The sequence below is a fragment of the Mobula hypostoma genome, chromosome 3 (genome assembly GCF_963921235.1).
Source record: "Mobula hypostoma chromosome 3, sMobHyp1.1, whole genome shotgun sequence".
In the NCBI taxonomy this organism is placed as follows: Eukaryota; Metazoa; Chordata; class Chondrichthyes; order Myliobatiformes; family Myliobatidae; genus Mobula; species Mobula hypostoma.
Genome location: NC_086099.1, coordinates 151,899,455 through 151,923,700, shown reverse-complemented (window position 1 = coordinate 151,923,700; position 24,246 = coordinate 151,899,455). Strand labels below are relative to the sequence as shown.

Genomic DNA, 24,246 nt, shown 5'->3' with positions numbered 1-24,246 from the left:
GATGGTGCGTCACTTCTAACTATTAATTTCTTGTGATTAATTTAGGCATTAAAAACGTGAGGAGGACTGAAGTGGAAGTCATATAATTTTTTAAATAGATGTGAGAAAGTCAAACTTAGAAAGAATATTTAAGTTTTTTGTAAAAAGCAGGTTTAAAGGAGGGAATTAAGAAATTGTGCAGAAGAGATCTGAAATAGTGAGTCATCCTTTCATAGTTAAATTCAGGACATCAAAAGCAAAACAGTTGATTTTCTAGAATGTCCTTGGAATTTCCTCTGATATTTTGAGCTGTTAATAAGAGCTTGCTATCCTTAAACTGGTGATGACTCTAAATATTCTCATTTTATAATGCTTAGTTTACTGAATTTATTGTGTGTAGTCAGATTACACTTAGATCTACTTTGTTGATGCTTAAATGCCAAATAGATGGGAGAAGACAAAGCAAGCAATGAACATTTTGTATAGTTAAGCTAAGCTTCTCAAAACATTTTGGTAAGTTCATGGCAGAAAACAGTGTATGCTGATTCTGTAGAAAGAAAGGGATTGTTATGTACAGAAAAAGATCAGCAAAACATGGTGACTGACATTGTTTCCCTTCTTGCAGTCTACATGAGGTAGAACGTTGCTCACATTGGACATTGGTACCGTGCTTAGCTGTCGTCTTCAATGTCTTTATTTGTTATAAAACATAAGACATAAGATAAAAGAGCCAAATTAAGCCATTCAGTTGATCATTTCTGCTCTGCCATTCAATGATTTATGATCCCTCTCAACCCCATTCTCCTGCCTTTGTCTGTAACTTCTGAACCCTGCGAATCAAGAACCTATCATCCTCTGCTTTAAATATACCCAATGACTTGGCCTCCACAGGCAGCTGTGCCAATGAATTCCACAGATTCATTACCAGCAGGCTAAAGGAATTCTTCCTCCTCTCTGTTCTAAATTGACATCTCTCTATTCTGAGTCTGTGTTTTCTGGCCCTCTGCACTCTGGTCCCATACCGCCCCCCCCCACTATAGGAAACATCCTGTCCATATCCACTCTATCTAAGCCTTTCAATATTTTATGGGTTTCAATGAGATTCCTGCCCCCCCCCCCATTCTTCTGAACTCCAGCGAGTACAGGCACAAACCATTAATGCTCTTCAGTGACCCTTTCATTCCTGGATTCTTTCTTGTGAACCTCCTCTGGACCCTCGACAATACCAGCACATCTTTTCTTAGATAAGATGCCCAAAACTGCTCACAATACTCTAAATGTGGTTTGACTGATGTCTTATAAAGCTTTAGCATTATATCCTTGCTTTGATATTCTACTCCTCTTGAAATAATGGTAACAGTGCATTTGCCTTCCTTAACGGTGACACAACCTGCAAGTTAACCTTTAGGGAATCCTGCACGAGGTCTTCTAAGTACCTTTGTACCTCTGTTTTTTTTAAATACTCTCCTCATTTAGAAAATAATCTACACTTTTATTCCTTCTACCAAAGTCCATGACAATATACCTCCCTACACTCTATTCCAACTGCCAATACTTTGCCCATTCTCTCAGTCTGTCTAAGTCCTTCTGCAGCCTCACTATTTCCTCAACACTACCTGCTCCTCCACCTATCCATATCATCCACAAAGCTATCAATTCCATTATCTAAGTCATTGATATATAACGTGAAGAAAGCGGTCCTAGCACTGACCCCTGTGGAACAGCACTAGTTACTGGCAGCCAACCAAAAAGGCCCCCATTATTCCCACTCTTTGCCGCTTGTTAGTCAGCCATTCTTTATATCCATGTCAGTATCTTTCCTGTAATACCATGGGCTCTTATCTAGTCAGCAGCCTCATGTACAGTACCTTGTGAAAGGCCTTCAGAAAATCCAAGTATACAACACCCACTGACTCTCATTTAAAATGTCTATCCTGCTTCTTATTTCCTCAAAGAATTCGAACAGATTTGTCAGGCAAGATTCCCCTGTAAGGAAACCCATGTGTGCCTTCAGGTACCCTGAAATTCCATCCTTGGACTATAATGATAATGGCTTAATAATGCATCCTTAATAATAATTGAGGATTGCCTTATAATAATTAGTGTTCCTGGTCCTTAAATCTAAACATTCAATGCTTCCCCACCCAACTTATTTCAAAAAAGAATCTGCCGCAGTCCATGAAATTATCACCACTGCACAGCTTTGTGTGGTGTGAACTAATGAGGAAATGCACAGTGGCTGCCTGTGAGGGCCAGTATGGGTCAGGCTGGAATGGGTAACGTGACTGCTCAGCAGTGAAATGTGTGGATAAGAGCTGCATCCATACCAGCTTCTAAATGTGTTGTTGGTGAGTCCTGGTGATAGATTGGCTATATCCTTCACCCTCTCATCACTCATGGAATATTATAGGGACTGCTTTCTTCCCATCATGTTGTTTGGTAACAAACCATGTTGAGTTTGTATTGAGAATTTCACAGCCAAACAAAGAGGGAGATACAGTCATATAGAGTCATAAAAAAATGGGCCCTTCAATTCTAATGTAATCCCATTTACCTGTGTTTGGCTGATATCCCTCTAAACCTTTCCTATCCAGTCTTTTCCACTGCATTCAACAAGCAGTCAGAAGGGAGATGGTAGGTTTGGGTTGTCGGTTAACATTTGGTCGAAGGGCCTGCACTCAATAAGCTGGCCAGAGAGACCACTTGAGGCCCCACATCTCTGTGCTGAACGGCTGTACCGTTCACCACACAGGCAGCCGTTGCATGTTGCTTTGGTGGTTCATTTTTGCAGCAATGAAATCACTTTAATTATTTCATTGATGAGTGAATGCCAGTAGAGGCCTGAGCCCTCAAACAACCTCCTGGTGCAGCATGTACTGTACATAATAGCGGTAAGTCCATTAGATATCTCGGGCAGATGAGACTCATCTGCTGTAGTCGGCAGCTCATCTAGAAGGAGAACTGATCTCACACTTCTGCTGCTTTGCCATTATACCTACTCATGAGGAAGACTTCGGGAGTAAAACCTGAAGAAAAATCTGGAGCTGGAGTCCCTAAGGCGGTTTCTGTTGAGTTCATGCTGACTGGCAACTCCTGTGATACTGCTGGTGCCAAACTGTACCAGTCTCTGCCGTTCCTTTGTACTCATCAGCTGCATGGAGAGGGGGAGCCTGCTGTGTGGGCAAAGGCTTGCTTTCTATATTGTACTGCCCTGGCTTGCCCAACTAGGATGCTGTATCCATGGTTGACCCCGACCAACGAAGGGCCATATATTAGGTATCATGCATAGTTGTTCTGTACTCTGACTGAGACTTATGTTTTCCAGTCCTTGTGTGAGGTTTAGGAAAGAAGCTTGTGTACATTGAGGTGGACTTCCATGACAGAATGCTTACTTATAGCTGGCACAGGTCTTTATTCAACCAGTAGGGTTTTATTTGCCACAAATCTTCCTCGTAGCTGAAATACGGACCTTGAATATTGGTCAGAAGTCTGAACCAGTGAAAACATTTGAACAGTTTGCTTACACAGCACACATTAAACTTCCAGTTTGAGCTTACTTTCAGCTTGACCTCTATTCCAGTCTTAAGTGATAAGTTGCCTTTCAGCAGATGATGGTAGTGTTGGAATTCCAGATGTAGGGCAAGGGGAAAACTAAAAGAGGACTGAGCTGCAGTTTGACTGCATGATTATGGATCTGCTTCTGGACCTAATATGTTCCTCTCTAATTACTCTGCTTCAGACCTTGTATCTTGTGAAGGCGCACATGCTTCTACATCATGGGCTTTCACTGTTTCTCACTGCACATTCTGCAGGATATAAATGCATAGAGGAACCTATATCCTGCAAAAATCACATCAGTTTTTCTGATTAATGTTAAAAAGAATTTCTTAACCTTTAACTTCCTATTTGTTTCTCCATGATCCTCTTTTGACATATGTGTACCTACACATAAATACATACTAGAAGACACCGTCATCTTATCTTCTGGTTTAGCTCATTCAAAGTACTGCTCAAAACTGTTCAAAATAGCAAGTAAAATGCAGTGGACCTCCTGCTGAGTTCATTGTGGACATCTGATTGGCAGGCAAACAAACAATGAACTGTTGTGCTGTCCACCTTTAACCTTCATATTTTATGCATCAGTGTGATCAACCTGTTTTCACCAGAAGCTGTAAAACTACCCTGCAGTTATCAAGACTTAGATTATCTGTTTCTTGGATTTTGCTGCCATAAAATGCCCAATGTGTTTTTCATTGAAGGACCCACAGTTATATTGTACTTTCATATCCTCAGAATATTCAAAACTATTTAATAACAAAAACAACAGGAATTCTGCAGATGCTGGAAATTCAAGCAACATACATCAATTATTATTTAATAATTTGGATGCTCACCTCTGTGGGAAAAAGCTAACAAATTTGTGCACAGTGAGCTCCTACAAACAGCAAAATAATAATAACCAGATAGTTTGATTTTCTATAGAGGGTAAATATTAGTCAAGAATTAGGGGATAATGCTCTTTTCCTATTCTAAGTAGCACAGTGAGATTTTTACATTCCTGGGAGAGTGGACTTAAAAATGTCACAGCTTTTGCTTATGAGGCAAGCCAATTTCCTGCATTATCTGAAAGTCAGCACCAATATTAGTGATGCAGTCCCTCAGAATTCTCTTGCATTGACTAAATTTTTGCCCAAAAGTTGATGGAATTGGGGTTCAACTTGCCGTCTTTAGACAGGAAGACTGGCTAGCTACCAACTAAGTTACCAACGTCAATAAATCAAATTACTTTTGGATCAAATGACTTTGGTCCTTGCTAGCCTGCACATAATCTGCCACCCAACAGGTTTCTACATACCCTTCCAGATATGGTATCAGCGATGCCAAAATATCCATCAAAAACAGACGTAATGACGTGCGCAGAATTTGTTCACTTTTTAAATTTCAAAATATACTTTATTCAAAAATAAAATTATGTACAGTAAACCATTCAATGACTCTCAATCCTTTACAGATATTTCCATTACGGGCTTTACATTTCCACAATTTTAGCCACCCACGTGGCACTCTATCGTTTCCTCTTTCCGCACCATTGTTGAGGAGTCTACTCCCTGCCCCCCCCCGACCCCTCCCACTCCTGCGGGAGAAGAACCCTAAACAGTGGTCTTTCCCCACCGGGCCCTTGCGGTGGCTGCACCGAGTTTCAGTGCGTCCCTCAGCACGTACTCCTGCAGCCAAGCATGTGCCAGTCAGCAGCATTCTCCCACAGACATCTCCGTGTGCTGGTAGATCATCAAATTTCAGGCCGACCAAAGAGCGTCTTTCACTGATTTGATGATCTGCCAGCAGCACCGGATGTTGGTCTCCGTGTGCGTCCCCAGGAACAGCCCGTAGATCAGAGAGTCCTCTGTTACGCCGCTGCTGGGGATGAAACATGACACCAGCCCGTCCATCCTCCTCCACACCCTCTTTGCGAACTGACAGTGTGCAAAGAGGTGGGTCGCAGACTCTTCCTCACTGCAGTCCTCCTGTGGGCAGTGGGGTGAGGAGACGACGTTTCGGGCATACAGGAGGTATCTGACTGGGAGGGCCCCTCTCACCGCCAGCCAAGCGAGGTCCTGGTGCCTGTTGGTGAGGTCTGGCGATGAGGCATTTTGCCATGCAGAATTTGTTCATGCTCTAGAAGAAGATTTTTATCTGTCCTTTGATTGATATGTCAATTTGAGGCTCATTACTCCTAATTTGGTAAACACACTGTTGTCATTGATTAACTGGACTCTGCACTCGTTCCTCAATCACACTTTGTTTCCTTGATCGTCCAAATCGCTCTACGGAGGACGCAATATCCACCACACTGCACACAGTTCTCTCTCACTTGGACAACAAAGACACTTATGCCAGAATCCTGTACATTGATTTCAGTTCAGCGTTCAATACCATCATCCCGCAGAGACTAGTGGAGAAACTGTCGCTGCTTGGCCTTAGCACTGCCATGTGTCGCTGGATTCTGGATTTCTTGGCAGAGAGACCACAGTCAGTCCGTGTTGGCAGGAACATCTCTGACTCCATCACACTGAGCACTGGATCCCCACAAGGCTGTGTGCTTAGCCCATTGCTGTTTACACTGCTAACACATGACTGTGCAGCCAGATTCAAAGAGAACCTGATCATTAAATTTACAGATGATGCCACAGTGGTGGGGCTCATCAGCAAAAATGATGAAACAATGTACAGGGAGGAGGTCAAACACCTAGAGAGCTGGTGCAGGGATAACAACTTGATGCTTAATGTCACCAAAACCAAGGAGATGATCGTCGATTTCAGACGGTCTCAGCCTGAGCACACACCCCTCAGCATCAGCGGCTCCACAGTGGAGAGAGTGGAAAACATCAAGTTCCTTGGGGTGCAGATCTCGGACAATCTCACCTGGTCGAGGAACACCACTGGGATTGTGAAATGGACCCAGCAGAGATAGCACTTTCTGAGGAAGTTTAAACAAGCATCACTCCCCACTAACATCTTAACTACATTCTACAGAGGCGTGGTTGAGAGTGTGCTGACCTTTTGCATCACAACTTGGTACTCCAGCTGCAGTGCTGTCGACAAAAAAGCCTTGCAGAGGGTGGTTAGGGGAGCAGAGAAGGTTATTGGGGTCTCCCTACCTTCTGTCCAAGACCTCTTTCAGAGTCGATGCCTCCAGAAGACACAGTACGTCATTAAAGACCCCTCACACCCTCTCTATGAACTGTTTGTTCTTCTACCATCAGGGAAACATTACAGGAGCATCAAAACTAAAATCACAAGGCTACTAAACAGCTTCCTCCCACAGGCAGTCAAACTGCTAAATAGCTGCTCTACCTGACTCTGCTTTGGACACGTTTAACTTGCACTGGACAATTATAACTTGATTTTAACTGACATGTGGCTATTGTGTTTTACTATTTATTGTTATGTTTATTATTTAGTGTTGCGTTTGTTATGTTATGATTGCACTGCTCCTGAGAAATGCTGTCTCATTCTGCCCTGCAGAGCTGATGTACGGTTAGAATGACAATAACGTTTTTTGAATCTGGAATCTTGAATCTTGAACACAAGAGCAGCATGGCCCTTGCCATCACACTGCTCTGAAGTTTGAACAAAAAAATGCCATTTTTATACTGAAATTGACCAGTTGTATTGAAATATTAATCCAATAGAAACCGTGCACTTTTAAATCCTACCATTTGCATATTTAAGTATTAATCATAATACATATTTTAAGTGTTAATAAGCAATTAAATCCACTTGTTAAAGGCCAATAATACTTGTGAATTAGTTAAAAACTGTCCGGTAGTAAGTGTTGTCGTTGAGCCCTTCATTTCCATCTTTATCTTGTCTTAGTATGCTTATTGACCTTGGTTCCCAGGATGCACTACTAGGGTAAGAAATTAGATTAAAAAAAAAGAAATGATTGCTCATGATCTAGTGATATTTGATTACGTACCATTCATCTTGATCATTTGCAGTACACGATTTCTGCTTTTGTTTAAAATTACTTGTGCAAATTTTTGATTTGCAGCCTAGTCAGAATGATATGCAACACCAGTAACTCACCTTGCTTGCTGGCTAACTGTGTTATTTGCTGACGCCATCCTTACGTTTCTCTGATTTAATCATAAATTTTATACTTACATTTAGGTCATGCCCAAATAGGATATCTTCTGCTAGAAAGAAACAAGTCAGGTACTATTCCATCAGATAGCCAAGGAGCCACACCACTGCATTATGCTGCTCAGAGCAATTTTGGGGTAAGTCATGTCTCCTAATTAATAATCTAGCAATTTGGATGCTAATCTGAAAAATTGTACACCTTGCTATTTTGTGCTTTATTTTACGAAAACTGATGTGTGTGATTGTATGAGGGGTGATTGATAAGTTCATGATCGAAGGTAGAAGGAGTCAATTTTAGAAAACCTAGCACATTTATTTTTCCTATATTCCAGTTAGTCCAGCGGTCGTGGAGCATACGGATCCCTTCTCTGTAGAAGTCGGTGTCTTGGACCTTCAGAAGTGGTCCACAGCAGGGGTGATTGATACATTCATGGCCTAAGGTAGAAGGAGATGAGTTATTAACTTCAAACTTTCTGCATTTTCACTCAAAGAGATGAACTACACATGCATGTAACGAGAGCGGTATAACACATCTCCTTCTACTTCTGGCCACAAACTTAACAATCGCCCCTGCCATGGACCACCTGGAGGTCCAATACACTCTTGTTACATGCACGTGTAGTTCAACTCGTTGAGTGATAATGCAGGAAGTTTGAAATTAATAACTCATCTCCTTCTACCTTAGGCCACGAACTTATCAATCACCCCTGCTGTGGACCACTTCTACAAAGGAGGGATCCATATGCTCCACGACCGCTGGACTAAGTGTGTACATGTAGGAGGGAACTATGTTGAAAAATAAATGTGCTAGGTTTTCTAAAATTGAGTCCTTCTAGCTTAAGCCACGAATTTATTAATCGCTCCTCGTAAGTGATTCTAAAGCAGGAGGAGGTCTGGATCTGTGTGGTGGTAGCTAAAATCCCAACAGCTGTCACAAGACAATATCATCTGCCATTTCTGGTGATGCCTCCCTCCCAGATGCGTTGAACAACTTCTACACTTGTTTTGAGGTGGAAAATGATGTGGTGGCGAGGAAGACCACTCCTCCTCCCAATGATCAAGTGCTGTGTCATACCGTGGCTGATGTGAGGAAAACTCTATGCAGGGTCAACCCACGGAAGGCTGCTGGACCAGACAATATTCCTGGCAGAGTGCTCAGAGGATGTGCAGACCAGCTGGCAGATGTTCTCACTGACATCTTCAACACCTCCCTGAGCAGCGCTGTCGTTCCAACGTGCTTCAAGGTTGCCACTGTCATCCCCGTGGCGAAGGATTCTTCAGTGTCATGCCTCAATGACTACTGTCCCATTGCACTCACATCCATCATCGTGAAGTGTTTCAAGAGGCTCATCATAAGGCACATAAAGACCCTGCTGCCCCCCTCAGTGGACCCCCTGCAGTTCGCATATCGTCCAACCGCTCAACAGACAATGCCATCGCCACTCCCCTCCACCTGGCCCTCACCCACCTGGACAAAAAAGACACATATGTTCGAATGCTGTTCATAGACTTCAGTTCAGCATTCAACGCAATCATTCCTCAGCACCTGATTGGAAAGCTGAGCCTACTGGGCCTGAACACCTCCCTCTGCAACTGGATCCTAGAGTTCCTGACTGGGAGACCTCAGTCAGTCCGGATCGGGAGCAGCATCTCCAACACCATCACACTGAGCATGGGGGCCCCCCAGGGCTGTGTGCTCAGTCCACTGCTGTTCACTCTGCTGACCCACAACTGTGCTGCAACACACAGCTCGAACCACATCATCAAGTTCGCCGATGACACGACCGTGGTGGGTCTCATCAGCAAGAACGATGAGTCAGCATACAGAGAGGAGGTGCAGCAGCTAATGGACTGGTGCAGAGTCAACAACCTGTCTCTGAATGTGAACAAAAAAAAAGAGACGGTTGTTGACTTCAGGAGGACACGGAGCGACCACGCTCCACTGAACATCGATGACTCCTCTGTAGAGATTGTTAAGAGCACCAAATTTCTTGGTGTTCACCTGGCGGAGAATCTCACCTGATCCCTCAACACCAGCTCCATAGCAAAGAAAGCCCAGCAGCGTCTCTACTTTCTGCGAAGGCTGGGAAACGTCCATCTCCCACCCCCCCATCCTCACTACATTCTACAGAGGTTGTATTGAGAGCATCCTGAGCAGCTGCATCACTGCCTGGTTCAGAAATTGCACCATCTCGGATCGCAAGATCCGACAGCGGATAGTGAGGTCAGCTGAGAAGATCATCGGGGTCTCTCTTCCCGCCATTACAGTCATTTACACCACACGCTGCACCCGCAAAGCTAACAGTGTTATGAAGGACCCCACACACCCCTCACACAAACTCTCTTCCCTCCTGCCATCTGACAAAAGGTACTGAAGCATTCGGGCTCTCACAACCAGACTGTGCAACAGTTTCCTCCCCCAAGCCATCAGACTCCTCAATACTCAGAGCCTAGACTGACATCTACATCATTTATTATTATAATTTGTCCTCGACTGTGCCTATTGTCTTGTTTATTAATTATTGTACTGCCCTGCACTGTTTTGTGCACTTTATGTAGTCCTGTGCAGGTCTGCAGTCCAGTGGAGTTTTTATGTTGTTTTACATAGTCTAGTGTAGCCTTGTGCTGTCTCACATAGTCCGGTGTAGTTTTGTGTTGTTTCATGTAGCACCAGGGTCCTGGAGGAACACTGTGTACTGTACCAGCAGCTTATGGTCGAAATGACAATAAACTTCACTATTCTATTCTCTATTCTCCAACAGTAAAATATATCGGATGTTTGTGCCTGAGCCCTATTTTGACTGCAGTTTGTAAAATAGCAATAGACCACTTAATTCTACTTTGGAGTTATTGCATTTACACCTCTTTGCACTGATTTCCTGAAATTGCTGAAATTTTCCTGGGAAAATATTGGCACCTTCACATACAGTACTGTAGGTTTAAACTCAGGATCCAGGTCATTAGATATTTTCCAGCAAAATTAGACACATACTTTAAAGGTAAGCCGTTGTCTGATGAAACTGTTGGGACATCAGAAAGGTGGGAATATATTATTTGTTAAGTTTCTAGCCTTAAGCTTGCTATTCTACTAACGTTTGTTCCAACTGACTTCTCTGATTCTAGATTTTATAATATTTTACTGCATACTTCAGAGCTTCAATTCTTTTGTTGCAGTGATCAAAATTGTGCTTTATATTCAAGCCACTAGCTGACCCAAGACACTGCAATTTTATTTTAGAGAGTGGCCCAACAAGCCTGCTCCATCCAAATATACCCATGCGACCAATTAACCTACTAACTGATACATCTTTGGAGTGTGGAAGGAAGCCCACATGGTCGTGAGGAGAATGTACAAAATCCTTACAGACAGCAGTGAGAATTGAACCCAGCCTACTGGCACTGTAATAGCATTATACTAACCACCAGGCTACCATACCGACTTTTAATTTTAATTTTAGTCTGTTAGCTTTTGCATTACTAATTTGACCGCATCTTAATTCAATATCTTGCTTGTTTAGTTAATTAAACTTCGTGATGCCAATGGCTGGAGTGAATGTACTCTATCTAAATATTCCTTAATCTCACTTCAGTTTTCTTAGCAGATCTCTTAGGATTGAAGATGACATGCTTTTTACCCCCATTCTGTAAATTCTGAGCTGACTAATGAGGCTGATGTGAGAACTGCAGATCTTCCACAGATGGGATACTTGGTGCCCTACAGCTGCAGTGGTGAGGTGTTGCACTCCTTCCACCATTAAGGCTGGGCCCTCATGTACTTTCAAGACGTGGACTCAGAATATTCAGTGTCATTTGGGAGTTGAGGGGACAAGGACAAGGATTCCCAGAGCATAGTGGAGATGTTGCTTTTTTCAAAGTAGCTTTGAACTCAGTCTTGGGTATTTTTCTGTGGCTGCCTTTGCATGATCGCATTCGGAATGTCACTTAAAGTAAACACAAAGTTAGACCTGCGTTCCCGGACTCCCGTGTCCTCCTTTGAATTATTATTCCCAGCATCCAGGACGCCTTCAAAAGACAATGCTTCAAAAAGGTGACATCCATTATTAAGGGCCCTCACCACCCATTACATGCCCTCTTCACTTTGTTACCATCAGATTTCTGGATGGATAATGAACCTACGTACACTACCTCATGATCTTGCACAAAGATTCCCAAGTCTCTTTGCGCCTCAGATTTTTGAATTTTCTCTCCAATTAGAAAATATAACCATATAACAATTACAGCACAGAAACAGGCCATCTCGGCCCTTCTAGTCCGTGCCGAACATTTACTCTTACCTGGTCCCATCGACCTGCACTCAGCCCATAACCCTCCATTCCTTTCCTGTCCATATATCTATCCAATTTAACTTTAAGTGACAACATCAAACCTGCCTCAACCACTTCTGCTGGAAGCTCATTCCACACAGTTACTACCCTCTGAGTAAAGAAGTTCCCCCTCATGTTACCCCTGAACTTTTGCCCTTTAACTCTCAACTCATGTCCTCTTGTTTGAATCTCCCCCACTCTCAGTGGAAAAAGCCTATCCACGTCAACTCTATCTATCCCCCTCATAATTTTAAATACCTCTATCAAGTCCCCCCTCAACCTTCTACGCTCCAAACAATAAAGACCTAACTTGTTCAACCTTTCTCTGTAACTTAGGAGATGAAACCCAGGCAACATTTTAGTAAATCTCCTCTGTACTGTCTCAATTTTATTGACATTTTTCCTATAATTCGGTGACCAGATAATAGTCTACCTTTTTATTTCTTCTACCAAAGTGCGTAACTATACACTTCCTGACACTGTATACCATCTGCCAACTATTTTGCCTATTCTCCTAATGTGTCTAAGTCCTTCTGTAGCCTATCTGTTTCTTCAAAGCCACCTGCCTCTTCACCTATCTTCATATCGTTTGCAAACTTTGCAACAAAGCCATGAATTCCATCATCCAAATCATTGACATATAACATAAAAGGAATCGGTCCCAACACAGACCCCTGTGGAACACTACTAGTCACCAGCAGCCAACCAGAAAAACTTCTGCTTTGTATATGCTGGTATCATTTCTGTTATACTATGGACTCTTAACTTGTTAAGCAGCCTTGTGTGTGGCACCTTGTCAAAGGCCTTCCGAAAATCCAAGTACACAAGATCAACTGATTCTTCTTTGTCTGTCTTGCTTGTTATTTTCTCTTGAGGAACCCGTGCTGACTACGGCCTATTTTATCATCTGCTTCCAAGTACCCCAAAATCACATCCATAACAATTGACTCCAACATCTTCCCAATCACTGAGGTCTAACTAGCTGGCCTATAATTTCCTATTTAAAAGCTGTTCACTCTAAGGATGGTGTAGTGCAGTGGTCCCCAACCACCGGGCCGCGAGCATGTGCTACCAGTCCGTGCAGAAACGATATGATTTGGCGATATGAAATGATATGAGTCAGCTGCACCTTTCCTCATTCCCTGTCACGCACTGTTGAACTTGAACAATCTCTTGTTTAGATAGATAGGTAGATGTCTTATTGTTCACAAAGGAAATTACAGTGTCACAGTAGCATTACAAGTTCACAGATATACAATATTAGAAGAGAAGTAAGAAGAATTAAAAAATAAATTACCTTAAACAGTGTAACAAATAGGGGTCATCACTTCCCCTGTTTACAAACCTGATTGATGAGGGTGAGGCACTTAACAGTTTCTTCATGGACTATGGTAAGACATTCAACAAGGACCCTCATGTTAGGCTGATACAGGAGATGGGATCTATGGAGACTTGGTTTATTGAATTCAAAATTGGCTAGGCCATAGAAGACAGTGTTATTCTGACAAGGTCTGAGATCTGTGATGTTCCGCAGTGATCAGTGCTGAGACCTTCTGGATGGAAATTTAGGTGGGCTTAGTAAATTTGCAGATGACACAAAAAAAATTGTGGCATTGTTGAACGTGTGGAAGCTCATCAAAGGATACAGTACAAATTCTATCCATTGGAAATATAGACTAAAGGTGGATGGATTTAATCTGGAAAAATGTGAGGGTTGAATTTTGGGAGGTCCCATGTGAGAGAAAAGTATACAATCAATGGTGGGACGATTGGGAGCATTGACGTACAGAAAGATTTTGGGGTGCAAGTTCTTAGCTCCCTGAAAGAGACAATGGAAGTAGATTGGTTGGTAAAGAAGGTGTATGGTATACTTCCCTTCATCAGTTTCGGCATTTGAGTTTCAAAGTTGGTAAGTCTTGTTGAAGCTGTATAAAACTTTGCTCCATCCACATTTGGAGTACTGTGTGCAATTGCATTCGCCGCATTTCAGAAAGAATGTTGGAGGCTTTGAAAAGTATGCAGAGAGCTGGAAGTGCCAGGAAGAGCCCTGGATTAGAGAGCATTTGGTGTAACGGGAGACTGGTCAAACTAAGACTGTTTTCTCTGGAAGGTTGGAGGTAACTTGATGGAAGTATATAAAATTATAAAAGGCATAGCTTGGGTAGATAGAGTCCCTGGCCCAAGAGTGGAAATGTCAAATACTAGCGAGCATAGATTTAAGTTAAGGGGGAGACTTTAAAGGAGAATTTCAAGGCAAGTAATTTTTCATCAGAGAGTGGTAGATGTCTGGAACAGCTGTGAGAGGTGGTGGAAGCAGATACGAAAGGAACGGTTAGTCATTTGAACAGGCAGGGAAAGGTGGATTGCCCACATACAGGCAGATCATACTAGTTTAAATTGACATCATGGTTGGCGCAGACATGATGGGCTGAGGGTCTGTTCCTGTGCTCTGATCTTTGCTATGATTTTCCTGCTATTACCACATGCAGATTTATTTCTCTTCATTAAGCTGGTTATGATTCTCTGAGGAAATGAGGTTGTGAACTTATGACTAATGTTCTTCACAGTGGGTTTTAAAACTTCAGAAGTGATAGCGTTTGTTTCTGAGTCTTCATTGTTTTAGAGCCAGCAGTTTGCCTTCTTAGTTACTTGTTTGTCAGGAGTGGTGGCAAGGCTGGACAAATAGGCTGCTATGGAATGTAATCAAGGACACTTGCAGAGGTTAGCTTCATTTGAGTGGTCATTAACTGCCTCTCTGTCCTTGATGTTCAAAGATTTAATTTTATTGAAGTATTAGAGAAAAAATGTTCCTTTCCTACATTAGATCCATAATTACATTCCCTTGTTTACTTGTCCACTGTAATTTCACAATGCTTGTAGAGTATATTTTTGATCTAAAGAAAATTGAAAAGGCACTCGGTTAAAAGAATATTTTAATAAATGGCCATGAAGAAAAGAGGACTCTTAAACTAAAAACAAAGAAAATTGCTCTGGCAACTGCTTGAAACTGGAATTATATGCATACCACAATGGAAATAAGTAGGTATAATTTAATCCAGCCTCCCCGCAAAAGATTTTAAAAATTACAATAAAACCTGCCTTGAGGATTCTAACACAGCCTCATTTCAAACTGTCTGAAAGTCTTGCTATCTTTTTCCTACCACCCTGCTTACCCCATAGGGCGCAAATCATTTGTCAGTTGCCAGCTTGAAGTAGAAATTGGTAACTGGTTCAGACTTTCTCAAGCCTTGTCTACTTTTTCTATTTTCGCCTCCATGACTTTCCCTTAGCCTGTACCCATTGCCTTTCTATACCACCGTTATCCCTTAAATTAGAATCAGAATCAGAATCAGGTTTATTATCACCAGCATGTGTCGTGAAATTTGTTAACTTAACAGCAGTAGTTCAATACAATACATAATATAGAAGAAAAAAACAAAGTAAAATAATAATAATAAATACCTAAATCAATTACAGTATATGTATATTGAATAGATTAAAAATTGTGAAAAAACAAAAATAACGTATATTAGAAAAGTGAGATAGTGTCTAAGGGTGCAATGTCCATTTAGGAATTGGATGGCAGAGAGGAAGAAGCTGTTCCTGAATTGCTGAGTGTGTGTCTTCAGGCTTCTGTAACTCCTACTTGTTGGTAACAGTAAGAAAAGGGCATGCCCTGGGTGCTGGAGGTCCTTAATGATGGACGCTGCCTTTCTGAGACACCGTTCCTTGAAGATGTCCTGGGTACTTTGTAGGCTGGTACCCAAGATGAAGCCGGCTAAATTTACAACCTTCTGCAGCTTCTTTCGGTCCTGTGCAGTAGCCCGTCCCCCCCATACCAAACAGTGATGCAGCCTGTCAGAATGCTCTCCACAGTACAACTATAGAAGTCTTCGAGTGTTTTTGTTGACATGACAAATCTTTCAAACTCCTAATGAAGTATAGCTGCTGTCTTGCCTTCTTTATAACTGCATCAATATGTTGGGACCAGGTTAGATCCTTGGGAGACCTTGACACCCAGGAAGTTGAAACTGCTCACTCTTTCCACTTCTGATCCCTCTATGAGGATTGGTATGTGTTCCTTCATCTTACCGTTCCTGAAGTACATAATCAGCTCTTTCGTCTTACTGATGTTGAGTGCCAGGTTGTTGCTGCAGCACCATTCCACTAGTTGGCATATCTCACTCCTGTACGCCCTCTCGTCACCACCTGAGATTCTACCAACAATGGTTGTATCATCGGCAAATTTATAGATGGTATTTGAGCTATGCCTAGCCACACAGTCATGGGTATAGAGAGAGTAGAGCAGTGGGCTAAGCACACACCCCTGAGGTGTGCCAGTGTTGATCGTCAGCGAGATGGAGATGTTATCACCAATCCGCACAGATTGTGGTCTTCCGGTTAGGAAGTCGAGAATCCAATTGCAGAGGGAGGTACAGAGGCCCAGGTTCTGTAACTTCTCAATCAGGATTGTGGGAACGATGGTATTAAATGCTGAGCTATAGTTGACGAACAGCATCCTGACACAGGTGTTTGTGTTGTCCAGGTGGTCTAAAGCCGTGTGAAGGGCCATTGAGATTGCATTTGTCATTGACCTACTGTGGCGATAGGCAAATTCCAGTGGGTCCAGGTCCTTGCTGAGGCAGGAGTTCAGTCTAGTCATGACCGACCTCTCAAAGCATTTTATCAGTGTCGATGTGAGTGAAACCAGGCGATTGTCATTAAGGCAGCTCACATTATTCTTCTTAAGCAGTGGTATAATTGTTGCCTTTTTAAAGCAAGTGGGAGCTTCCACCTGAAGCAGTGAGAGGTTGGAAATGTCCTTGAATACTCCCACCAGTTGGTTGGCACAGATTTTCAGAGCCTTACCCAGTACTCCATTGGGACCCTCCGCTTGCAAGGGTTCACTCTCTTTAAAGACAACCTAACATTGGCCCCTGAGACCAGAGATCACAGACTCATCAGGTGCAGCAGGGATCTTCACAGCTGTAGTTATATTCTCCCTTTCAAAGCAGGCATAAAAGGCATTGAGTTCATCTGGTAGTGAGGAAAAGCTGTCATTGGGTTTCGCTTTGTAGGACGTAATGTCTTGCAAACCCTGCTAGAGTTGTCATACATCCGATGTCTCCTCCAGCCTCGTTTGAAATTGTCTCTTCGCCTTTGAAATAGCCCTCCGCAAATTATACCTGGTTTTCTGGTACGGGCCTGGGTCGCCAGACTTGAGTGCCACAAATCTAGCCTTCAGCAGACAGAAACAAGTCCTTCAACCCACCAGCCATTTAGTACCGATTTACAGAGCCTTGAAAATGTATTCAGCCCCCAGCCCTTTGTTCACATAAAGGAATATTACAACCAGGGGTTTGGATCAATTTAATTGGGAATTTTTGTTTGTAAATCACATGCTCATTTTTTCCACAGTAGAGGCCAAAAAACAGGGAAAATTGTAAAGCACGAAAAACCAGAAGTTCAGAAACTGGAAAGTCAGCAGTTCAAAAGTATTCATCCCCTTTACTCAGTATTTTAGTTGAACCATCTCTCACAGCTATTAGCTTTTTGGATAAGTCTGTCTTAGCTTTGCACAACATGATGGAGCATAACTTGCCCATTCCTCTTTGTAAAATTACTCAAACTGTGCTAGGTTAGTTGGGGAGCTGCAGTGGACAGCAATCTTGAGGTCTTGCCAGAGAAGTTCGATCAGGTTGAGGTTGGGACTCTGAATGGACCACTCAAGGGCATCAATTTTCTTCATTTGACTTTGAACTTCGAAGTTTTGAATTAACAGCTGTTTATTATCTATTTACTATTATTTTTTAATCTAGTACATTGTTCCGGTACTTGTACAAGATAAGGAATTAGCATGAGTATTTCTCATGGTATTCAAAGAGAAAACTCAAGATATAATCTAATCAAAAGGGACTAGTTCAATGGAGAGACAGAGGAATGAGTGGTGAATATAGGAATATGAGAAATTATACATGAATTGGTAGAAGATGAAAGGGGCAAAGGAGAGGGGAGAACAGAGGAAATAAATGGCTGGCTCTGAGGTAGTCAAAAAAGGGATGAGTGCAGTGGAGATGTGGAAAGAAAGAGGGACAAAATGAAGAATAGACAGTAAAATATGGAAGGAAGAAGGAGTATGGGGGCACAGTAATGCAGCTGATATAACTGTAACAACTTGGGTTCAGTCTTGACCTATGTGTGGAGTCTGCATGTTCTCTCTTTGACCACGTGAGTTCCCTCCAGATGCTCCAGTTTTGACACACATTTTAAAGGCATGCAGGTTCATAGCTTACTTGGCCTGTGCCCATCACTTCTGTTGGGTAGGTGAACGATAGAATCTGCTGAAAGCTAATGTTAAGATGTGGGGAATGATGGTAGGATTAATGTACAGTGCCTTGAAAGAGTATCCAGCCCTGAAACTTTTGTTCACATAAATGAGTATTACAACTTTCTGTAGGCTTTTCCGTTCAAGGGAAAAGCTCAGTTTCTATCCCAGGCAGTGATGCAACCAGTCCATACACTCTGCCCTATACATATATAGAAGTTTGTCAGATTTTTAGATTATATGCTGAATCTTTGCAAACTCCTAAGGAAGTAGAGGTGCTGCTGTTCTTTCTTTATAATTGCACCCAGGATAGATCCTCTGAAATGATAACGCGAGCAATTTCAAGTTGCTGACCCTCTCCACCTCTGATCCCCCAATGAGGACTGTCTCATGGACTCCTGAAGTCAATAATCATCGCCATGGTCTTGCTGACATTGAGTGAGAAGTTGTTGTTGTAGCACCACTCAACCGCATTTTCAATTTTCCCTCCTATATGCCAATTTGTCACTACCTTTGATTCAGCCTACGACTGTGGTGTTGTTAGCCAACTTAAATATGGTATTGGATTTGTGCTTAGCCTCACAGTCATAAGTATAAAGTGAGAGGTTAATTACTATCTAATAAATGCAAGTAAAGTTTGGAGAATTTAAAGAGTGGTTATGAAGAATAAACATAGGAAGGTGACTGTAAATAAGTTGCAATGATGATTCCACTCATAGATCATAACTAGTTCTGACCTACATGACAACAATAATGTGCGGCAATTAAAATGCTCCTTTAATCATTTATGCTCTAAATACAATGTAGAATCCTGTCAGGAATTATCAGTTGTGTTTCTTTTATACTTTAAAGCATGTACATTGTAAATTTTCACAAAAATGGGCAATTGCTGAGGAATATATTCCGAAGAAGGTGGCAGCTCACCTAGAAGCAGGAAAGCTCAAGCTTCTGCTGCCTTGCGGCTGTATGCACAGGTGGGGGAGGCTTTGGGAGTAAACCCCGAGGAAAAATTCAGAGCTGGAGCCTGTAAGACAGTGCTACATTGCTGACTGGCAACTCCTGTGACGCCGCTGTTGTCAAAGTGTATCAGTTACTGTTGTTCCTTTGGATTCATCTACTGCGCAAAGAGGGGGAGCTTGCTGCATGGGCAACAGCTTGTTCTGCATATTGTACTACCCTGGCTTGCATCCCATTTTGTATATCACGTAGACAGCTCAGATACAGTATTTGTGGTGGACCCTGATCAATGGAGAGCCCCCCTTTATGTCATTGATTTATTGGTAAATTCTGACAAAATAATTAGAGATCGATGATTTTCTAGGACCGGAATGAAATAGGTGGATAGATGCTGTAACATCATGCAATAAAGAAAATGTTGTGGACTCTGGAAATCTGGACTAAATGTAGAAAGTATTTCTGGAGAGAGAGAGAAAACATTAAAATCCAGAGCAGGTTAGAATTGAGAGGGAAAACAGAAGAGGGAGGGAAAAGAAACACATACCTGCTTATCCAGAGCTGTTGCAGGTTAGAATTGAGAGGGAAAACAGAAGAGGGAGGGAAAAGAAACACATACCTGCTTGGAAGGTGCATGAGTTCAAATAATCAAAGTGTGAAAGGCAAATGGAGCAAGAAAATAAACAGAAGAAAATTGTTCTGGACAAACTACAAATCACAACAGCAAATCATTAGTAGCAAATGCTGTGTTCAAAATTCAAAACATTAATAGTAATATATTGCTGAAAGACAGCTGATAGCAATATTGAATGTAAATGTTGTGAAATGATTTCAGCTATTTTCTTGTATAGGAGACTGTCGAAGTATTCTTGAATCATCCATCAGTGAAAGATGACCCAGACTTGGAAGGGCGCACTGCTTTTATGTGGGCTGCTGGAAAGGGCAGTGATGATGTACTCCAAACCATGCTGAGAGTCAAAGCAGACATCGACATCAACATGGCAGATAAATATGGTGGAACAGGTTAGACTATCAGTTCATACAACTGGTTTATTTTGAACTGTAGACAGCATCAACGAATAGGTGCATATGGTATCATCTGTGCAGTCCATAATCCAAAATGGTCTTACCTTTTTTTTGGGTTGGGTAATGTGGGTGCCTTGCGAGATTTAATCTAGGGTGAAGAACAATCATAGGTGTACTTCAATATGACAGTGTTCCTTTTCTGCCTGCTGTCCTTGTGCTTTTCGGTAGCATAAGTTGCAAGTTTGGAATAAACTTTAACAGAACAACCTGTTGAGTTGCTGCAGCATACCTTGTAGATGCAACACATCGTAGCCATGGCATAATGGTGGCAGAAATATTGAGTATATAAGGTATCAATCCAGCAAGTTGTTTTACCTTGGAGGATGTTGAGCTTTTATATATTACTGCAGCTGTACCCATCTAGGCAAGTGAAGAACAGTTCGTTACATTCTGCTTTGTGCTGTCTGCACATTGGAAAGATTTTTGGAGAATCAGGAGCTGAGATACATGGCACAGAACAGTCAGTCTCCAAACTGCTCTTTGTTCTCTTCCCCCTCCCTCACTTACCCCAGAAATACCAGGATATTGATCATGGGAAATTCGGCTATGGTACAGCTATTGATTGTCAGGGAGTAGTAGTTGTTTGGACACTATCACGTTGGCTTGACAAACATATTACTTGCCATTTATCATTCCAACTCTTAATTAAGTCCATGTCATTGACAGTTTTGTTGTGGCATCTCTTCTTGAGCGTCTTGGTCACTTATGACTGGACTACAGAGCTTTGATGTTATCTGTTGTGGAATTACATATGTCTTGGTGAGGATGGCTTGGACCCAAATGCTGGAGTATCCGAGGCTAAGGATCGAGACATGGTCTCAAACTGGATCGAGAACTGAGCTCAAAACAAACACTAGACGAAATCACTAGTAGGCTTACGATTGAGCACTGAACCTATATTCAGGTGTTCCTTAAATACTCAATTCTTGGCACCCAAAACAAGATCATCAACTAATGGGAACATCCTAAGTCCTGAAAGAGGCCATACTCTGGAGAATTCAGAGCGTTTGACTCGCAGAAGCTGGTGTGGTTGGGGGAGTCTCGTAACAGAAGTAAAGGGAGACAAGTGAAACCCCATAGCCCCACAGAGAATTAAAAAGACAATTTGAGGGATAAGCAGCAAGTAGACCATGGCTTGTATTTAAGCCATAAATGGTATTCGTTACAGAGCTTTAAACCTAACCATTTGTATGAATAATGTGGAGAGTGATAATCTGCATTAGCCTAATATATATTATTACAAACACCTAATATTTAAAGTTAGAAAACACTAGCTTCTAACTTGTTTTTACAAATTACTGGAAGACAAAGAAATCATGTGTATCTTAAGACCTACCTGAAGCTATGCCACAAAAGAACTTAGTTGCTCTAAAAATGTCATCCAGGAGGCAACATATTATATTTACAGTTTTCTGTCAAGATATTTTACTCAGTGCTATTTTGTTGTTCATGTTGTGGGTGTCATCTCCTCTAAATAATAGTTATTTGTAACATACATAATCAGATTATTTTATTCAGTAGTATTGCTCAGACAAGATATTAGGTTTTCTGCACACGGAAGAGTTAGGGTGCCCCCTTTGGTAATACTTACAGTACTTTGCCATAATTGCTGCATACTGTGGGTTTAGCTTCTCATACAATGCTGCAGCACTGAAATTAGGGTGTGTTCATTGCCAGTGTTGTCTAGCATTGCTCAGCTCCATGGTGACAAATGAATACTGTGCCATAAGAAATTCAATCCATCTTTCTATCCATAGTTACTGACAGTGCTGAAAGCTTTTCATTATCTAGCTTAATGGTGAAAGTGAAATTCCTCCTCCCTAGTGTCGGAAACAAGTAGAACATTTGCAGAAACCGCTATACAGTGCTGTCGTCAGTTACTGGACATGACGGTAGCTACGCTAGCTGTTCAAACAAAGCCCTTTTTGTATTTGCTTGGCCTGAGAATCCTCTTGGTCACTGTGACTCCATCATTGAAAATTGGCATTACAAGGCGACTTGTGTACTTGGAGTGGGAAACAAGCAAACAGCATCAAAGTGACTGATACTGGAAACAAGCGGGCCATGCTGACACAGCAGCTCTTTATTGTTGTGCCATTATCGGCATCCCATATGCTACTTGTTTAACAGATAACAGCACTATTTCATAAGAAGAGGAACATAAAGCAGAAGTAAGAGTTCAGATAGGTCAAAACTTGCCAGTAAAAGGCATGAATGAGCCAAATCTTCGAAACAGCACGAGATGGCTTATCACATTCTTTACTTCTTACCAGTTTTAGAGCTTGTTAAACACTTGACATAAATCTACACCTGAATGCTATACAATCAGTTGTGATGCTTTGTTCCGTACCATGACAACGAGATAGTGAATACTCAGAGAAAAAGCTCCTTAAGATCCTTTCTACAGAATTTGCCCATACAATACCAAAACATCTTTTTTTATAACTATCACAAAACTCTAATAATAGTTTTTCAAAAAATGTGATCATTAAATTTCATGAATGAAATCCATAAAAAAGGTTGCTAAGAGTTACATACACATAGCTTGAGTGCAATATATTATGATTCGTAGCTCACTGCTGTTCTGTCTTGAGAAGTGGTACGTCTACTGTTTTTACCCTCATAGAAGGTGTATAATTAAAGGTGTGGGATCTAGTATTTCACACTAAGACTCAGAAAGGGAAAAAAGACAAGTAGCCTTTAGGATTTGCTGTGATGCATGTTTTCATCCCTTCTAGCCTGAAGAGCATTATCTAATGTGCAATGATGTTGATATTAAGCTCCTACCTGAAAAAGGAAGCAGCTGTTAGATTCTACTTAAGTAAAACAGAAATAATTTCAGATCACTTTCTAAGACCTATTTCACTTATCCTTGCGGATGCCCATTCAGTAATTTCTTCTTCTTAGGCAGTCTGTTGGGTTCAATAGTGACTTGTGGTTTTGTGAGTTCTAAGGTGCCCGATGAGGCCAATGTAGGAAGGCAGTCCGCTCCCTCCATGACATTAAAGATTCATGTTGAGACCCTGGAATCATGCCTTCTCATTTCAACCGCCACCTCTCAGTGAAGGCGGACATGAGTGATGAAATTCACCACTTTCTTCAGTACTAACATGCACTGCAGCAGAGTCCCCTCAGGGGGTCTGGGAAAGGGGACTGTCACTCTACCATCCGCGCATTCATAGTCATACACACTTGGAATTCCTTTTCTTTCTCATGCTCACAAACAGAAAAGAAAAAATTACTCTTACTCGCAATGGTCCGAATCCCTTTTTGTTTGCTTTGTTTTCATTGTTTCTTCATGGGACCCGGCCCACAGGTGCACTCACGGGACCTGAGCCCTGCCTGAGACACTTCGGGTGAGCTCACAGGACTTGAACCTTGCCTAAGACACCTTTGTACACTCATGGAACCAAACCTGGCCTGACACACTCCCTTTTTCTTTTTTACTACCTCGGCTTTCCTCCACTTTCCCCTGTTTTTCAATATGCGACTAATATGAGGGTGTACTTTGACTATTCCACATAGCAGGCAATTTGCATCCCATCAGCAGATGCAGTTCTTTGATTAAATATGAGCTGCCTAGGATTTGGGACTTATCAGCTGCTCTGCCACAGTTCCGTTCCCCTGTATAACAAAGTCAAGGATTAATCATCTAAATGAAAGCTTCACTAACTATCATCGTCAATTAACTAGACTCTGCTAATATACACTCTTTCCTCAAGCTCACTTGATTTACTTGTGCACAAGGAGAACATCATAGCCCCCCTCACCACCCTGCTCTGAAGATTGAACAAAGAAACATAGAAACATAGAAAATAGGTGCAGGAGTAGGCCATTCGGCCCTTCGAGCCTGCACCGCCATTTATTATGATCATGGCTGATCATCCAACTCAGAACCCCACCCCAGCCTTTCCTCCATACCCCCTGACC

At 42.0% G+C, this 24,246-nt stretch overlaps 1 protein-coding gene across 5 annotated transcripts in view; it reads left to right on the top strand.

Moving 5' to 3' along the window:
• Positions 1 to 24,246, top strand: part of invs (inversin) — a 269,090-nt gene that overhangs the window by 142,445 nt on the left and 102,399 nt on the right. For all 5 annotated transcript variants that reach the window (XM_063043885.1, XM_063043890.1, XM_063043889.1 and 2 more), the window contains 2 exons: positions 7,654 to 7,763; positions 20,082 to 20,253. In XM_063043885.1, coding sequence (XP_062899955.1) covers positions 7,654 to 7,763; positions 20,082 to 20,253 — 282 coding nt within the window. The remainder of the gene's footprint in view (positions 1 to 7,653; positions 7,764 to 20,081; positions 20,254 to 24,246) is intronic.